The sequence below is a fragment of the Manihot esculenta genome, chromosome 12 (assembly GCF_001659605.2).
Source record: "Manihot esculenta cultivar AM560-2 chromosome 12, M.esculenta_v8, whole genome shotgun sequence".
NCBI classification, from domain to species: domain Eukaryota; kingdom Viridiplantae; phylum Streptophyta; class Magnoliopsida; order Malpighiales; family Euphorbiaceae; genus Manihot; species Manihot esculenta.
The window spans coordinates 32,709,044-32,727,406 of NC_035172.2; the positions used below are offsets into that span (position 1 = coordinate 32,709,044).

General features: G+C 33.6%; 2 protein-coding genes and 1 pseudogene across 3 annotated transcripts; 1 reads left to right on the forward strand and 2 right to left on the reverse strand.

Annotated features, from left to right (window-relative positions):
* Positions 1 to 391: 391 nt before the first annotated feature.
* Positions 392 to 8,318, reverse strand: LOC110628492 (probable cytosolic oligopeptidase A). 2 transcript variants are annotated; one of them, XM_021775179.2, is made up of 17 exons: positions 7,814 to 8,317; positions 7,481 to 7,648; positions 6,946 to 7,069; positions 6,764 to 6,840; positions 6,355 to 6,498; positions 6,009 to 6,239; positions 5,858 to 5,948; positions 5,255 to 5,376; positions 3,996 to 4,103; positions 3,649 to 3,894; positions 2,804 to 2,949; positions 2,425 to 2,542; positions 1,976 to 2,135; positions 1,854 to 1,885; positions 1,488 to 1,553; positions 925 to 996; positions 392 to 690 (listed from the first exon to the last, which is right to left on the reverse strand). In XM_021775179.2, the coding sequence occupies exons 1-17, from the start codon at positions 8,240 to 8,242 to the stop codon at positions 604 to 606; spliced, it is 2,421 nt and encodes an 806-aa protein (XP_021630871.1). In that variant the 5' UTR covers positions 8,243 to 8,317; the 3' UTR covers positions 392 to 603. The 2 variants fall into 2 exon arrangements, with proteins under 2 accessions (XP_021630871.1, XP_043804765.1); XM_043948830.1 differs by lacking the exon at positions 392 to 690 and having other exon boundaries at positions 972 to 1,059; positions 7,814 to 8,318.
* Positions 8,319 to 10,422: 2,104 nt separating this feature from the next.
* LOC110628495 lies at positions 10,423 to 12,233 on the forward strand (annotated as a pseudogene).
* Position 12,234: 1 nt separating this feature from the next.
* LOC110628494 (serine hydroxymethyltransferase, mitochondrial) lies at positions 12,235 to 17,939 on the reverse strand. The gene is made up of 16 exons (XM_021775180.2): positions 17,770 to 17,939; positions 17,560 to 17,610; positions 17,358 to 17,444; positions 16,847 to 16,968; positions 16,654 to 16,730; positions 16,338 to 16,462; positions 15,496 to 15,588; positions 14,860 to 14,952; positions 14,558 to 14,755; positions 14,301 to 14,405; positions 14,016 to 14,081; positions 13,768 to 13,845; positions 13,429 to 13,540; positions 13,240 to 13,350; positions 12,913 to 13,078; positions 12,235 to 12,419 (listed from the first exon to the last, which is right to left on the reverse strand). The coding sequence occupies exons 1-15, from the start codon at positions 17,857 to 17,859 to the stop codon at positions 12,939 to 12,941; spliced, it is 1,548 nt and encodes a 515-aa protein (XP_021630872.1). The 5' UTR covers positions 17,860 to 17,939; the 3' UTR covers positions 12,235 to 12,419; positions 12,913 to 12,938.
* Between the last annotated feature and the right edge of the window lie 424 nt (positions 17,940 to 18,363).

An 18,363-nucleotide genomic window follows, 5' to 3' on the forward strand; every position in this document is an offset into this window, starting at 1 on the left:
GATTTTTCACAGTTCAGAATAATTAAATCTGCTTTTGGAATTTTTTTATTTTAAAAAAAGTGTTTTTAAACACGTGTAAATTAGCCCTTTCTTTCACTTTTATATCTTTTACTTTCAATTAAAATAAATTTGCCCATTTTAACAATTTTTTATGGATAGGCGTAGATGCCTAAAAGCGGAAAAACTCAAGATGCTTCGCCTTGTTAAGGTTTCGTTAGGGATTCATGATGTTGCTACATGCTTGGTAAGTGACATCCCAAGTTGAAAACCTAGCAAAGCAACAGCAAGAACCTTTCTTTTTCTTCCCATTTTGAGATCACCGCAAGAGCATTAAAAATTATCTCATGCAACAAAAAAGGAAGTCAAAAGGACCGACCGATAAAAGCAGATATGAAAGGGAAAAATAAATTGATGTTGTACATTTATAATCTGCCAATTGAACCAAACAAGGGTGTAGACAATTACCATTGGTCCCTAGGGAATCAGAGGCAATTCTCTCTGAATTTAACCCATGATCAGTGCAGAGTCTTTAAAGGCCTAATGTATATGCCTGCATTTCATTTAAAAACGCAGTACACTGACAGAGTTTAGATATACAGTATGTCATGCTGAAGCTGTAACTGATAATAAACCATTATGTCGGAGCAGAGCCTCTGGTGAAGGTTCACGTCCTCGGAATTCCACAAAAACCTGGTGCAACATCTTAACATGTGAGGATGGTCAAATTGAAGAAACAGAAAAATAAAACTGCATAAGGGCAAGCCGAGATGTCTGGATGACCCACAAAAATATGCAGGAAAATATTAGCAGAGGCAAGGGGAAAAAAAAAGGAGACAATCATCCAGGCTTCGTTTCAAGTGATTGCAAAGGAAGGAAGCAATTAAAAGTGAGATGGAAGGAAAATTATAGCTTCTCTCCTCTGACCTCTAATGGTGCTTTTCCACCTCCAAGAGCAAGAATGGTCTCCCGGAACTTGTGGCCTGTTTCTTGGACAGCCTGCAGAATGAAGCTTATTTATTCCATGAAGCTTTGCTTCAATACTTATTAGTCCTAAGTTTTCTGTAGACATTAATAAGGCAAAACTTGGATTAACATAATGAATAGCAAATTAACATATTTATGGCAGAATCCTAATTGGGAAGTAAATACTTATATAAATTAAGGATCCTGTATTAACCTTTTCATAGTTCCCACATCTATCTCCGTTTTACTAATATCCACAACTCAATAATTGTTATTTATCAATCTAATAAGGCTTTATTGCATATTAAATGAAATCATAATAACATCCTATTATGCCATGCATCCATAGTACAATAAACAACCAATTAAATCTTTTCAAGAGGTAGTAATGCAATTCATCATAAGCAGGCACAACTACAATAATCAAACAGATAATTCATATAAAGAAAGGGCAAAAATTAAAATTCACAATCAGTAACAATACTGTTACAGTCAGTCCTAGAAAGCATTTTCTGCAAGCATACCTTGCTGTCATCCAATCCAGCATCCTCAAAAGCTGAGAAAGCATCTGCCGATAGTACCTCTGCCCACTGCAATTAAGAAATTTATTTGAATGTGACAAACAATAAACAAAAGAAGTGTGGGGGGAAAAGTAAGAACATTAATTATGACAAAAATTCTTCTTTCTTTTTCTTTAAAAATAAAGAGAAGAGGAATAATAAATAGCAAGCTCAAGCTGGGCTGTTTGCTCTAGAATGCTGAATGTTTGAGTTACACATCATGAACCCTCAAAAGCAAGTAAAGAAAGGAAGTTAAACTTTTACCACACTCCAATTGCAACATTAACTATGTAAGAAATTAAGGAATTTTGGAACTAAAGAGTACATTACCTTATAACTGTAGTATCCAGCTGCATATCCACCTAATAGTCACAAAGAGAATTCAACTAATTACATCAAAATGAAAGTCACCAACTAACAAAGTTAGAGCTTAGATTCTCAGGAAAGCAAACCTGCAAAAATATGGTTAAAACTACAAAGGAATCTATCTTCAGGTAGTGGAGGGATCACTTGTGTCCTCTTAGAGACCTTCTGATCAAAATCAAAGATGGTCTCTGACCCACCAGGTACATACCTGGTGTGCAACTCCAAGTCTAAACTTGCAAATCTTATCTGCAACATCACAATGACAATGTAAGCAATTTCAAAACTTTTCATGAATTCTTGACCTTGTTCATAAGCTATATTCTCTTAAAAATAAAATTTTCACTAATTAAAATGGACTGCTAGCAACCACATATAAAGTGATATGCATGATAGAAGAAATGTTTTTTTCAAATAGAAGGAAAGTAATTCCGCATCAACAAGTAAAAAGAAAGCAGTATCCTCAATAGATATGAGACCTACCAAATCCAAATAAAGTACAGAGAAAGCATAAGCAAAACCAACAAGTGCAACAAACCTGGCGAAGACTAAGAGAACCTGCACGAAAATTCCTTGCAGCAAGGAGCTTCAAATATATGTCTTCTGGGAGAGTCTCCCCAGTCACATAGTGCTTTGCAATGCCCATTAAGGTTTCCCTGCAGCAATACATGAAAATATAAGCACATAAAAATTGAATCAATTTGAAAGTAGTACTCCAAAAACAAAAAATGAAAAAAGTGAGATAACTTCTAACTAAGCTTGATACAATATAAGAAGCTAAGACAGGCTAACTATCATTGCAAAACAATTTCATAGGAGCAATAAAAATAATAAGGAAAGCTATGATGAAGGATTTTCAATGAGGAACATTATAAATTATAATTTTTAATGATCTGTAATTATAATGGTTAGCTTGCCTGTGATAACACCAATTTTCCATGAACTGTGAAGGCAATTCAACAGCATCCCACTCTATTCCTCGAATACCAGCAACAAGACCCTCATCCTGCTTGGTTAGCATATGCTGAAGGGCATGACCAAATTCATGGAAGACTGTCTCAACCTGCAGAAATGCCATCAATCCTCACAACTAGGAAAATAGAATGCACTCGCTTTACATAAACAAAATTCCCAATTACAAATTTCCTTTTCTACAAGGATATATAACTGGCCCAATAAACAAGCAATTTATATCAAAATTAGATTATATCCTCCATTTAACAAAAACTACGTGATGGTTTATATATTTGCTCCTTCATATTTGTATAAGGGCAGTCCATAGCTGCATGAGAACACAGCTTCTTTCAATTTCCTAAAAGAAAAATAGAGTTCTAAAGATGCAAAGGTTTAACATGAAACTTTGAGTCATTTTCCTAATGGGCATTTTGTAGTAAATAAATTTTAAAAATAATAACTAGTCTTGGAAGGAGGAGACTTGAAATTTAATAATAATAAATCAAGACTTGAAAATCCGATGCAGCATAGAGGGAGACAGAAAGAAGGAGATATACATTACTCCGATGGATCTCTGCGAAGATGGCTATATGTTCCACATGTAACGATGATAACTGTCTATCTGCCACCCTCTTTCTCCTTTATCCTAGCCATCTTTGCAGAGATTCGTCACAGTAATGTATATCTCCTTTCTGTCTCCCCATACACTGCATGTGGATTTTCAATCCTTGATTTATTACTTTTAAGTTTGTCTATGTGCGTCCCTGAATACAAATCAAAGCCATTGAAACAACAAGATGTTCCATACCTCCCTAAATGTCATAAGGCTTGGTTTATCTCCAACTGGTGGTGTTTGATTGCACACCATGTGGGCAATAGGCAACCTTGGATCAGTGCCATTGCATGACAAAACCTGGCTTCGACCAACTACCTCATCCATCCATGCACCTCCTCTTTTCTCAGATGGACGAGAGTAAGGATCAAAGTAGAAGTATGCAATTGGACTACCAGAGGAATCCTTAACACGATAAAATCTAACATCATTGTTCCAGACCTATAAAATCAAAAGCATAAATTAATAGGGAGCAGAACAGTTAGATAAAATACATTTGAGGCAGAACCTGAAACAAAAATGTGGCAGATTGAATATTTTACAGGAGCTAAACCATCAGCTGGTTCAATATCAATTCCAAAAAGTGTCTTTGCAATGCCGAAGAGGCCATCCATAACCTTTGGCAATGAGAAATACGGGCGCAGTTCTTCCTGTTGAATTAAAAACAGAAAAAAAGTAAGCTTTTCTCCATGAAAGATGATAGAAGTTTTGCAAAAATGGAAGGTAAGAAAGTGGAGTCAGTCATAGATAGTAATTGATACCATACTGAAATAACTATAAGCACTATTGCATATGGATGGTGCGCACATGAATGCTAGTGCTTGTACATTCAAAACATGCAATATACATGCTATCATTACATTCTTCAGTTTGAAGTTGTCAAAATCAGACAGAATGATTTATCCCAAGAAAAAAAAAACTACAATCATATTCACTATTTGCAAAAAAAAATTTTTTTACTTAAACAACTAGAATACAAATAAAACCTCAGTTAAAAAAAAATCCAATTGGTAGGTAAAGAATAGCAATAACTTTTCTGACAGTTTGGGAAAAATAAACTGTATTGCATTCTAATCTAAATCCCTTTAGGCAGTTCCTTTACGTGCTAAATCAGAGCCTTCTAAATTTCCTTCCAACTATAATTGGTGCATGATACTAAATTCAACTGGCTATTTTAGAAGTTCAATAAAATCCAAGACTAGGCCATGCAAGCATATCAAGGTTGATGCATAATACAGTAGTAATATATCATAAATTGAATATAATATCAATTGCATAATATCTGTCTGCTAATATAATGAATCACAAAAGACAAAAAGAAAATCATAGTGATGCAGAGAAGACCAACTTTAGGAATTATATTCATTATACAGTTAGGAAGTTTAGTTTTCTATTTTTTAGAAACTCTATTTATGTAGGAATATTTTTCTTTAAGGTTTATTAGTTTGTTACTTTGAAATTTTATGTGTTTTGTAATTCCTAATTAGTATTTGATTCAGGGTTTCTGATCCTAATGTTAGTAGCATTAAATACTCTATAGTCTATAGATATATACAACTATGTTCTCTGTATATTCTTTTGCTATGATATTATTGTTGACAATATTAAGATTTGAGAATTTGTATCTCTTTTTCATATGAGAATTTGTTGTCTAGGGATGTCTTCTCTACCATTAGAGAATTGGTTTCTCATCCCTTATCCCCAAATCTAACTGGTCTCTATCACATAGTTAACATACCAAATTTGCAATATGCTTCAGAAAGACACAAAACAGTAACAATGGAGGAAAAAGAAGACCAACCTCATTGATATCATATCTTGACTCACGAAGCCTCTCAGCCCAAAAGCTCATGTCCCAGTGACTTAATTCATTCGCTTCTATGGCACCTTGAGTTTTGGCAAAAGTTTTAAGGTCCTCCATATCTGCAAAGGTAAAAGAATGACATGGTTGGGCATGTCTTATTCCAACTAAAGGTGAATTTGCTGAGAAAGGAGCATTAAGAAAGGAAAGCTTCCAAAAGTTAGAGAAAAAGCAAGCCATTGTCAACAGTAACCTTATAACCAACTAAAAAGGTTACATTTATATCATACCAGGCCAAGAGGAATGGAGAATCACTAGATTTAATTGATCCAAACTGGACTTTCATTTTAGAATATTGCACGGAACATGATTACACATACAACATAATCATATAATTTTTCAAGCTACCAATGTGTGTGTGTGTGTGTGTGTGTTCAGATGCAGACATGAAGCAGTTAATAAAACAATACAAAATGGTGAAACCTTCATGAGGAAAAGGTTTCTGTTACTAAATCCATAACAGCTTCACCTTAAGCCCAAAGTTATAGGAACTAAACTAGCATGTGCTACTGCCTGTTTGACAAATTACATTTAATATGATACCTTGAACTGCTGCATCCCAGGAAGCAGAGCGAAGCTTTTCCAAGAGCTCTTCTGCCTTCTGAACAGTTGCCATTTTTGTTGCCATGCTTACCTGTTACATCTACTTCAGCAAGAAATCAAGGGTTATTTTTAGCATAATAGTAAACCATACCTCAGCGTAGTTGTTGTAATTGAGAAGTTTAGCCTTTTCCTGCCTAAGCCTTAATATTTGATCAATAATTGGAGTATTATCTAGATCACCGCTTGAGGCACGAGTTACAAAAGCACGATAAACTTCTTCACGCAAATCACGGTTTCGAGCATGTTGCACGACAGACATAAGACTAGGTGCATCCAATGTGATTATCCATGGTCCATTCTCAGCTGTTGCTTCTTTGTGCCCCTGAATGATAAAACTAAATAATTATGAAAAAAAGGGGTGCTAGACTTGATGGTGGACACAAAAATAAAAGCTAATGAATGGAGAAGAAAAATACAACATATTTTCACATCTATACCTTAGACATTGCTGTCTGTGCAGCCAATGCAACTGCTGTAGCAGGCAACCCTTCAATTTCTCTTTTGTCTGTAATGAGTTTTTCAAATTTCTTTGTGGCATCCAATACATTCTCCCCAAACTTTTGAGATAGCCTTTCCAGCTCCTGCAAATTAATAGATGATTCAAGAGCAATAAACAGAAATAATGGTATAACAACAGAAACAACACTATACACTGTAATATTGATTTAATAGCTGATGTTTTCTGAAGAAAAATTTCAAACAAGAAAGCAAGTTAGCAGAAGAAAAGATGAAAGATGAAGAAGAGGAAATAACTCAAGGCTTCAACAATGAAATTGTCAAAAACATATTCCCCCTACCAGTTGCTAGTAAGAACATGAGCATTCCTATTCTACATGAGGGAAATACCTGTTTAATTTTGTTGAATTTTTCCCTTTTATCATCTTCAAGAGCAACACCACTAAGAACTGCCTCCTTTATTAAGGCTGTGCAGACACATATGCAAAAGTAACCAGACATGCTAAATAAGTCAAGTGCAACCTTGAATGTTTAAACACCGCTAATTAATAAAACGGAAGGACATTGCTTACTTTCCACTATACGTTTCTGAGCATTGTTTAGTGACTGCCATTTAGGAGAATCTTGGATAGCCTTTACTGCATTATAAATTGGTTTACTTTGTCCCAGCCTAAGCAGAAACTTCACCTTTTCTGGCTGCAACCGAAAAATTAAGGCCATAAGCACTTGCAAGTTGCAACAACGAGAATAGAGCCCAACTTCATGCACCTAATACAATCTTAATCAAGTTTGAAGAGCAATTTAAGACTAACAGTTCAAATGCTAATAAGAGCTAAGTAACTTTATTACTGATTGAAACACAAATGGTACCTTGAAATTAAATCCAACAAAATGCTGATTAAAACGTTGCTTCAGGCATATATGTAACTTCAGTGAGAGTTATTTTTTTGTTTACATATATTACACTAGTTTTCCAAATCCAGTCCTTACCCAGACAAGAATTTACATACGTAGCATAGATGAGATGCACTGCATGAGTAATAGACTAACAGTGTCTGCACAAGATGGAGAGAGAGAGGCAGAGAAATAAGTTATATAAAAATTTACCTGAACTTCTTCAATTGCAGCACGGAGTTCAGGTGTATCCTTAACAGACTTGAGATGATTGATCACCCCCCAAGCAACAGCCAATTTATCTATAATCTTTTCCAATGGCTCCACCAACTTTGGCCATGATGGTTCCACTGTTCTCTCCAATTCCTCCAAATCACTCTCCTATAGAACACATGCAAAAGGAACCAATCTTAAAATCCCAAAACCAAAATACAGAAAATGTACAAGCATCTACCATCACTCAAATGGGAAAAAAGTAATAGGAACATACTCAAATAATCGAAATTCGAAAATCCCAAAACATGAAAAAATATCAAAGCAACATACAAGCTTCTTTAACAAAGCACGAATCCCAGGTCGAACATGTTTAGCCTCAACAACATCGAAGGGAGGGAACTGAAAATCCTGCAACAGAGGATTGGAGTGGAGGGTTTCATCAGGAGCAGCTATTGAAGGTGAAGAGAATGAAGAATAGCAAGGAGAGAAAGAGCGTGAAGGAAAGACAGAGGGAGAAGTGGATTTATGGAGAGATTGAAGGCAGAAGGAGAAAGAAGCTGACCAGAGAGGACATGGATGGGATTTGAGGAATTGTTTGGGGGCAAGACGGGAAGAAGGAGAGCGTTTGAGGATTGGGTTGATTGAGCGGGACAGAGAGATACGTGAGGCCATGAGCACGCCTACAACAAGAAGGAGAGTTGCTGAAATGAAGAGGAAGAGGACTTTAATTGGTATGTGTAGTGTAGTTTTCATTTTCATTTTGGATTTGGACCTTTTGGCTCCATTTTCCCTGTAAATATATCTTTAGAGGAGAGGGTGGAATTGTATCGGAATTAGTCACCCACCTGCTTGATTTAGATTAAGTTTGAATCGCCATTCCCTGGTTTATTATTTATATAATGTATATTTAAAAAAAATTATAAAAATAATGTAGTTTTGAAACTATTTTATAAAATTAATGTTTTGTTTTAGAAAATGTTAATGCAATAAGTTTTTTTAATTTAAGTTAGTTCAACGAATTCGTCAATTAAATTAATATTTTCAAATTTATTGTAACGAAAGTCAAAATTAAAATTTTATTTATTAAAATTATTTTAATTATATTCTAACATTATTTGTGCCGGTAAAAAATTAAAATTATTAGGCTCGCCACATTAATTTTACATATTCAATTTTAAAATAAAATTAAAAATAATTTAAAAGATAGAAGAATGAAAATTAAATTTATAATTTAAAATAAATTATATATTCATTTAGTCAATTAATTAAGTTAGATTAAATAATTAAATACTTAATTTATATATATATATTTTTTAAATTCATTATGAATAATAGTATAATTTTAAAAAATAATAAATTAATATTATATTTGAGAGTTAAAAATATTTTAAAAAATTATTTTATTATTTTTAATATTTTTAAATTGAATCATATTAAAAATATTTTAAATTATTTTTTAATACTTTATAATTAATGTATTTAATAAAATTATTTTATTAACAATAATTTTAAAAATAATGATAAACAGCAAAAATATTAGATTAATTAAAAAATTATTTTTTAATATTTCTTAATTAATTTATTTAATAATATTATTTTCTTAACAATAATTTTAAAAGTAATACTAAATAGTAAGTATATTAGATAAATTTAAAAAAATAATTAATAATAATTTTAATTAAAATAAAAATAAAATGAATTATTCTTATAAAATTATTGATAAAAATTAAAAAAATTAAATAATAATATTGTAGTAATTTTTAAATATATTTAATAATAAAAAAAATAATTTGAAAGTTTTCAAGTCTCTTTGATCGATATTATAAAGATAAAGTTTAATTAGTAAAAAAATTAAACTGTAGGTAAACTTGTGATAAAAGTAAAATATATTAAGTTTAAATTTTGCTATGGTACAGTGAGCAGCAAGTGACGATAGAATATATTTGAAATAATTTAAAAAATATTATATTTTAATAAAAAAATATAAAATATAATTAAAAAAAATAAAAGTAATTAACTTTTTATTTTAAATGGTAGTTAACTATAGGGTTAGCCACCATAGGGTTATGCCTTTATATTAGTTGGAATTAATAGTAAATCATTAAATTAAAATTGTATTATATTGAACAAATAAAATTATAATAATTATAATAATTAAATAAAAATTAATTATATTTTACTAATTTATTAAAAAATAAAAAAATAATAATAACGAATATTATTGCATGCATTTTAAATTTTGCTATTTATATTTTAAATTTTTATAAATTGATAAAATTAAACGACAGCAATTTTATCGTTTTATGTAAATTTAAAGGCACAGTTGATAAAATTTAAAATATATTTTATTCGTTTTATAATTTTTATTTATTTTTTTAATTATTTTAAAATTATAATAATATATAATTTTAATTATTGTAATCATATTTTATTTTTAAAAAACCTTTCAAAATATTTTTTAATATTTAATAAAATTTAATTTATTTAAAATAAATATAATAAAAAGTTAATAAAAATTATATTTTTTAATATGTATAAAAAAATAAAATAAATAAAAATTGTGGTTAGAGAAAATAATAAATTATAAGTGAATAATTTCTGATTTTTTTAATAAATTATGAATAACATAATTAATTTATATTTAATTATCATGATTTTTAATAAATTCAGTCTGTTATAACTTTAATTTAATTGTATAATAAACTAATCTCAAATAATATAAAAATATAAATATATATTTAAATAATCAATTAAACTTTTTCATCCGATTTGATTTGGCTAACCGACCACATCTCATGTTCGACAAAACTGCTAGTGCAAGTGAAAGTGAAAAATTAACGCGTTGAATTCAAACCTTAGTGTAATGATATGTTGAAATGTTGGGCTATCCAGTATCCAGTGGGTCTTTGAAGCCCAAGCCCCAAGGACCTAAACAGATACCCATAATATTAGCGGCCAAGGATTCCAACAACTTCTCGCCGTCGAAGAAGAAATTGCTGTGACTTGTCAGGATTCTTGTGTGCGGCGCATGTGCCTGGTTTTCCCTTCTTCGCAGCCTCTGCTTCTGGTTCTCTCTATTTATCAGGTGCTCGAATATCTGACTGCATTGTTCCTTTAGCTAATTTCAAAATAACTAATTTCTCAAAGCAGCAAATTGACCTCCCAACCATAATCAGAGCCATAGCATACTGGGGAGATGATCTAAATGTGTAGTATGGCATTGATGCAAACAAGAACTCAGAAAATGATGAATGTAAATTTAGTGAGGATTTGAACTAGGATTTTCTGTTGTTTTTCTCTATTACGTACTTGCATGGATTAGTATGGGATATGGATTCATCCATATTACTCTGGACATGAACTCATGATTTAGCTACATCATATAGGCCTGTATGTGTCTTCCTTTTTTTTCTTTTTTTCTGTTAAATGTTGTTTGGGCTTCTTTGCTTCACTTTCATATCTTTAGGGGCTAATTTTCAGTGGTATTAACTGTGTGTGTTTTCTGTTTGTCCTTTGTCATCGCACAATTTTATTCTGTAGAAATGAAGAAGAAGAGGCAAAATATTGTCAATGCGTTCATTCCTGAAGCTGATCTTGATTCTCGCATTCATCAGAATTCTCTGTTCTTTGACAAGTTGATTGAATTGATCCCTGCTAAGTTCTATTTACCAATCAGTGATAAAGAGAAGAAATGGTTCCAAGGCCTTAGCAAGGATGAATAGGCTACATCAAAGATGGAATCAAGAGAAAACATCAAGAAAGCACGGAGGGATAGGCTAGATTCAGATAAGTCTTCTACAACAACACTTGATAGGTTAATGAAAATCTTGGAAGTGGAAAAATCAAATGACAACAGTGTTGATGATGGATTGGAGATTAATCCTATGACGTCTGATCTGGAAGGCAATGATCGAAGGGTGACGTATGAAGAACTCCGGCAACGACTACGTCGCAAAATTGATGAGCTTCGAGGAGGCCGAAACTATAGTGGCTTAGAGACTAAAGAAATTCGGCAAAGAAAACGCAAGAGGGAATCAGAGTCTGAAGAAAAGAAGCCTAACAAAAACTTCAGTAGAAAAGTGGAGAAGGATGTGGCAGAGGCTGCAAAAGAACTCAAATTTAGTCATGTTAAACTAGGGAATAAAGGGCATGAAAAGAAGAAGAGAAAACTTTCAAAGTTGAAGGAGCTTCAAAAGGCAAAAGAATTGGAGGAAGCAAAGGATCCAGTGAAAGCAGATATTATCTCAAAGAAGCACTCGTGGAAAGCTGCAACAAGTAGAGCTGCGCAGGAGTTAAAGTTCATGATAATTCGAACTGTTGAAACGGAGCATACAGAAGGCGAAGAAGAGGCATCAAAAGAATGTTGAGAAATGGAAGGAGAGGGTTGTAACCCAACAGAAAATGAAAGCAGAAAAACAGCAGACAAGATCACAGAATATAGCTGAGAGAATTCACCAGAAAAAGATGCGATGGATTGCAAAGAGAGAGAAAAAGCTCATGCGGCAAGGAAAGGATGGTTACAATAATGAAGCTTCAACTAAAGGTGCCTCTTTCTAAACATTTGTATGGGTATCCTAGTCTCAAACTTTAGTTAATTGGCTTAAGCCTAATCTTCAGTGTCAAAAGAATGTTATGTTTTGGAAACCAGATAATGATTTCCAGTATTGTTCAATTATTGATATTTGGTTAATCAATAGCATATATAACCGATTAGATCATCAATAAAAACATGTCATGACATTTGGAATCAGCATTTGGAATCAGCATATTCACTGCTTTATTTGGCTTCAGTTTATGTGTATATATATACATTTAAGACAGGCACAGATCAAGGTTTGCAAGATTTATATGGATAAGACGCCCTAGTTCACAACCTTGATAAATGACCCATAAGTTAATGCCGACCCTCATACACCTCGTCTCAGATTTGCTAAACCTGGGGCGCAGAAATAGAGGATCAGCAAACAATATAAATAACAATAATGAAATTTAAAAATCATATAGTTCATGAAAGATACTTGATTCAAACAAAAACTGGTAAAAACAAGAAGCAGTAGAACTGCAGGCTTTTTTCTTCACTAGAAAGAGCACATGTTTGTAGTTATTATTTTCCAAGGATTATTAACTAAGCAATTAAAAGTTACATTGCATTATTATTCCTCTTGCCATGATGCTTGATGTATTCTGAAAAGATGACATCTCTTAGTTTGTTATCAATACCCTGAATTACAAGGAGTTGGCAAACATCCAAAATGTTAACCACAATTTTTCTTTCTGATTTTCCTAAAATCACTATGAACACGTTAATGAGTTTTACTGCTGAATTATGAGATCTCGAGTTCGAGTCTCAGTTAGAGTCAATTGTAAAAATGTATAACCCTGAATATGGTCCTAGGCCAAACTCCAACAACATTGAGGTTAACGTATACCTGATGCTCACAGTGGGGCTTCTCGCTCAGTTCTTGTACTTCATGGTTTCTTTCTCAAACCCAATAGTTGGGAATTGCTTAGCATACTCTTCAACATCATGGCGCAGTTTTGCGATCTCGGATTCGAAGTTGGGAATTGTAGCCAGGAAGTCCTTCAACTTTGTTCCTGAGTTACAAAAATCAATACCGCACAACCCAAATTAACAAATTAAAGACCCACAATCAACCATGAATAAAAGGTCAAGAGGTCACACATCACACAATCAGCATGAGCACCAGTAATGACCAGATCTAAGGTAGAAATTAATATATCTGAGATTTATTAACCTTTGGTTTGAGCCTTGATCTTCACTGCCAACTTGACAGCAGCATCAAAGAATTCTCCTACCTTAACAAAATCCTCTTCAACGAATCCCCTAGATGTAAGAGCAGGGGTTCCTGAGATATGATTGGACTCATAAGCAAAAGTCGGTTACAAACAAACTGAAAAATATTTTGCTATGGAAAAGGCTTTACCCATCCTTATGCCACCAGGAACCATAGCAGATACATCTCCTGGAACAGTGTTTTTGTTTGCAGCAATGTGAACGGCTTCCAGCACCTTTTCAACTCGGGAGCCATCAATACCCTGATATCATGTAAATTTTAGGGAGCAGGGACAGAAAAGAATGGAGAGAGAATACCTCCTACTTAGCATGATTATAATCTGAAAAATCACAACCATGAAATGGACCAAACATATATTATTCTATTAGCACAAGCAGAAAATTGTCTTAAAACAACCTTTTACCACTTTGGCTGAGATCCAAGAGAAATTCAATTGGGTGATCAAATAGAGAGAAGAAAATCCTCTACCTTGTTCTTCAAATTCACCAAAACTAAATGGTTCTCAGTTCCACCAGAAACAAGTTCATATCCCTTCTCAACTAAAGTCTGCAAAAGCAGTAAAAATTTCAAGTTATAAAGATTCTGCAGGGACATAAATTAAGTCCCTACTCCAATGAGAAAATATTTCATCATAGAAATTCTCAATAATGAGATAAAGATATGCTCATACAATGATGTTTCAACAACAAACTTTGCTACATCTAATAAGGTAATACCTGTGCGAATTTTGAGCAATTACTAAGAACTTGCTCTTGATAAGCTTTGTACTCTGGAGTTGTAGCCTACATGATAAAGTAGGAACACATGAATAACAATAGAAGAGAAGGACAAAAAAATTGCAATGCTATCCTAAATTTGACTTAACTCAGAGCACTCACTTTGACACAACCTTTAAATTTTCATACTATCTGTGTGCACATTCTAATAGGTTTGGGTAAGATAAAAATTCCCCCTCTATAGAAATATAAAAACAATAGACAATATCTTATAAGAAAAATGACCTGTTTCAGTGCAACCGCCAAACCGGCAATTGTGTGGTTGTGGGGACCACCTTGAAGTCCAGGAAAGACAGCTTGATTGATTTTGTCTTCATAGTCATACAACACCTTCAGCAAGAACACGATACAAATGATTATTCCAACTTCAAAAATCACAATTTCATCAAAAGAAAGAAGCAGCGGATGATCCAGTCAATGCTACCATAAAATTGGAAAGGACAAGGGTATAGTAAAATTTTACTTTTTCTTTAACAACTCACATGTTGGCCTTGTTTGTTAACTTCTTTCACGCCCTTCCTGAAGAAAATCATGGCTCCACGTGGGCCCCGAAGTGACTTGTGAGTTGTGGTGGTCACAATATCTGCATAATCAAAAGGTGATGGGATGACACCACCAGCGACCAATCCACTGATATGTGCCATATCTGCCAACAGTATAGCTTTTTGTTTGTCGCAAACCTGTAACCCATAAACTTAGACCCTAAAAAACACAAATTAAAGCAAAACTGCAAGCTCCAATGATGAAAATTGGAAATGCAAAAAACTAATCCAAACGAAGTTACCTTGCGAATACGTGCATAATCATATAGACGAGCATAAGCACTAGCACCGGCAACTACCAACTTTGGTCTGAAAAGAGTTGCACTTTTCTCCAACTGCAATTTGTTTTGCAAATTCTTTTTACTCAGAGACAAGATATGCAAATAATGAAGTGTTAGAAATAGAAATGTAACGTTTTTCTGTTCTGCACTTTCTGCAAACAAGCATGCTGATACTTTGACGCAGCTTTGGGAAAAAGATATTGCTGATTACATTCACCCAATTTTCATATTTTTCTAGTAAGGCCTTTAGAGAATCTCCATCTATTTACCTGAATATCTTCAATTAGGAATTCCACAGATGAAAGCATAAAAATAATAATCCGCAAGTTCAGATGGTTAAATTTTGACTTGAGACCAGTTCCAAGATTTCATGTTCTTATGAAAAGCGGCTGGAGAGGAAGAAAAAACTCTCATTGTTTCAAGTGCTTAAAGTTGGTTCAGCAGCAGCCGACAGATGAAATGAAGCACAATTGGAAGCAGAGAAGGTAATGTGAAAAAAAAAAAAAAAAAACCTTCCCTAGTTGATTCAACTCAGTAGATTTTTTTTTTTGCTCTTTCAAACAAGAACATAATTATAACAAGGAGGGAACAATCCACCTGGTCATAGTCAATATAGCCAGTGCTCTCATTCAATCTGTATGGCATTGTCTCAAAAAATATTGAAACTGCAGATATCTTTTTGGTGTCCGTCTGCACAGTAAAGAAATGATGATAAACTTGTCATAAAAAACGCTAGAAAGTATTTCATAATGAAATCACTGGACAAGCAAAACCCACTTAAAATGTTATTACAATTACCAGTCATGTTATTATTCTCCCTGGAGGTTTTATGATTTTAAATTAAAACTTACTTAGAAATATAACACCACAACTTAATTATAAATGAGCTTGAATATGATCTTTTCCTTTTGATTCCAGAAAATCAAGGAAATGGAACAGAAAATCTAGACGTTCTTTTATTCATATTCTTCTTTTTGTCCTCCATCGCCATTGAGAAAACAGAAGAAAGTAGCAAATGGAATTTGAAATTAGAGTTCTATTTCAGGAGCTTAGCAGAATGCATTGTGCTGCTACCTTGGACAAGTTGGTTTGCATCATGAAAATTATAGACAAAAAGGAAAAAAAGAGAACAAACATCTTCACAACAAATTGAGCCATAAAGAAACAATGTGGCGGGGATGATGCCATATTGGGTTCAATAGTTGACCATGTTAAGCTTTTAAGAGTAAAACAGGCATGCATTAGTCTAGTGGGAAAAGAAGGATATTTCATCCATCCATGATGAACTAATTTTTTTATTTTTTTCGAAAGCAAATAGTTACTTTTGATGCAAAAAAATCCTGCTGATGTCCTCAGGGGGAGTAAGCTACAGCGTATAAATAATTTTATTAAGTCAAATAATACAAGTGAAGAAAGAAAATCAAGGCAGCTTCAAGCACCTGATAACCATGAGAAAGATGCCCACCATGAGGGAGATCAAGTGCCATGATTCTTTCATGAGGTTTTAACAATGCAGTATAAACTTGAAAATTTGCTGGAGACCCAGATAGAGACTGCACATTCACTGCAATATAAAAGTGAAAGATGTTTTCAAAGCACTGCCAAACATGCTAACAAATCTCAGTCTAGTAAACTTCTTTCGGAACCGTGATGTGTAGTTAACCTGTCTCCCTTTACCATCAAATAGCAAGCAACTCTTACAAAACATCAACAAAGTTCATATCACAGGAAAGAAAAAGGTAAGAGTATATGTACCTCCCCATTTTGCAGGATCCAATCGAAACGCTTCCAATGCACGCTTCTGACATAAGGATTCTGCCATGTCAATATACCTGAAAAGTGGAAGTTCAAAACTGTCAATTACAAGAATGTACCAACCACAAAAAACTACATATTCAAGAAATTGTTATAAGCATCATAAACAAGAGATAGAGATCGCAGGTCATACTCGTTTCCTCCATAATATCTTGCACCAGGGTATCCTTCACTATACTTGTTGGTCATGACTGATCCAACAGCTTGCATCACTGAAACAGAAGTGAAGTTCTCTGATGGTATGAGTTCAAGCCCCTATAAACAAAATCTATTTAGTTAGAAATCAAACTCTAAATCAAACAGTATCCTGAACTACACATCCCCACATAATTGGCAAGCAATTTCTAACAGAATAGATAAATAAACGGATGGAGAAAAAAAAACATAGGAAAGAAGAAAACCTGGCCTCTAATCAGTCATAAGATTGTGAAAAGTTATGGAGTTAATTACACTTACTTTTTTCCATGGACACACAGGAAACCAAGTCCAAGACACAAAAAGAAGGTTCTAGAATATTTCGGGAGATACATCTCTTAATCAGTGATTCAGTAACACTGAACACAGAAAGAAACATGCAGCCAGTACTCAAGAAAAGGCATAATTCCTTATTGAAACCGTTATAAGTGAATACATAATGTATGTACCTTCCATTGACGCGCTTTCTCGAGCTCAATTATGTCAGCAATTTCAGGGTCCACGGCTTCCAGCGGTGCATTGAGCTGCTTTGGCCACTGAAAATTTGCAAATTTTCATTTAGGTTTAAAAAAAATTATTAGATTTATAGAAGTAGAAAAACAAAATAAGGAAAGTGAAAAGATGTGTTTGGAGAGAATTTCTTGAGCTTACTGTGACATGAGACCTCTCCTTCTCGTACACAGCTTCATTAGGCAAAGAAGACTGCAAAGGAACAAATGAAGCTGATCAGAAGTAGCAAATGAAAACAAAAGGAGAATCAGTTGTTGAGATAGTTAAGAGTTTCCTCTGTTTGGTTCTCGGCAAAATGAGGGAAAACAAAGGGGAAAAAAAACTCAGAGAAAGAGAGAGAGAGAAGAGAACCATGTAATAGAGAGAGGAGGCATTGAAGAGAGGGCGAATGGGCTTGTCGATAGAAGAGGAGAGCCTGCGGAGCGCCAATGCCATTGCCATTTCTTCTCTTCGTTTATCTTCCCCTGAGTTTGAATATTGTCGTTGTGCTCTGTTTAGAGAGTGGTGTCAGGAAGTTGAAGCTTGCCGTGGTTAAAGACATTTAAATTTATTATTTTTATATTTATTTAAAAATTTTATAATTTATTCTGGTTGTGTTGTGGTACTGAGCTGGTGGTCGATGATCTCGTTATCCCCTGGAAAGGGATTGTTGCTCTGTCTCAACGTCTCCCATACTCATTCCCACTTATTCCCCTCCTTAAAATGTTATATTGCCTTGTTTTTTTTAATATATTCAATATTGAAAACTAAAAATGGAAGCGAGATATTTTTAGAGAGGTGAAGGACAAGAAATTGGCAATGTTACACAAAATCCAGCCAGGAAAGCCCTATCCGAACTGCTTCCTTTTCTTGGCCACAAAGCCGAGATATATAATGCATATGCAAAACTGATATTTCACGAAGATAGAAATTTTGCCGCAAAAAATTTTATTTATGCCAACTCAT

Bases quoted from the DNA above. Each gene is read 5' to 3' on its own strand.
- LOC110628492 (XM_021775179.2), bottom strand. From the start codon at position 8,242: ATGAAAATGAAAACTACACTACACATACCAATTAAAGTCCTCTTCCTC. The intron at 7,070-7,480 runs GTAAATTTTTAT...TTTCGGTTGCAG, and splicing joins CTGCAATTGAAGAAGTTCAG to CCAGAAAAGGTGAAGTTTCT. The intron at 6,841-6,945 runs GTAAGCAATGTC...GTGTCTGCACAG, and splicing joins TCAGAAACGTATAGTGGAAA to CCTTAATAAAGGAGGCAGTT.
- LOC110628494 (XM_021775180.2), bottom strand. From the start codon at position 17,859: ATGGCAATGGCATTGGCGCTCCGCAGGCTCTCCTCTTCTATCGACAAG. The intron at 14,953-15,495 runs GTGGATTGTTCC...AACAAATTGCAG, and splicing joins GCTATATTGACTATGACCAG to TTGGAGAAAAGTGCAACTCT. The intron at 13,846-14,015 runs GTATTACCTTAT...CTGCTTTTGCAG, and splicing joins ATTGCTCAAAATTCGCACAG to ACTTTAGTTGAGAAGGGATA.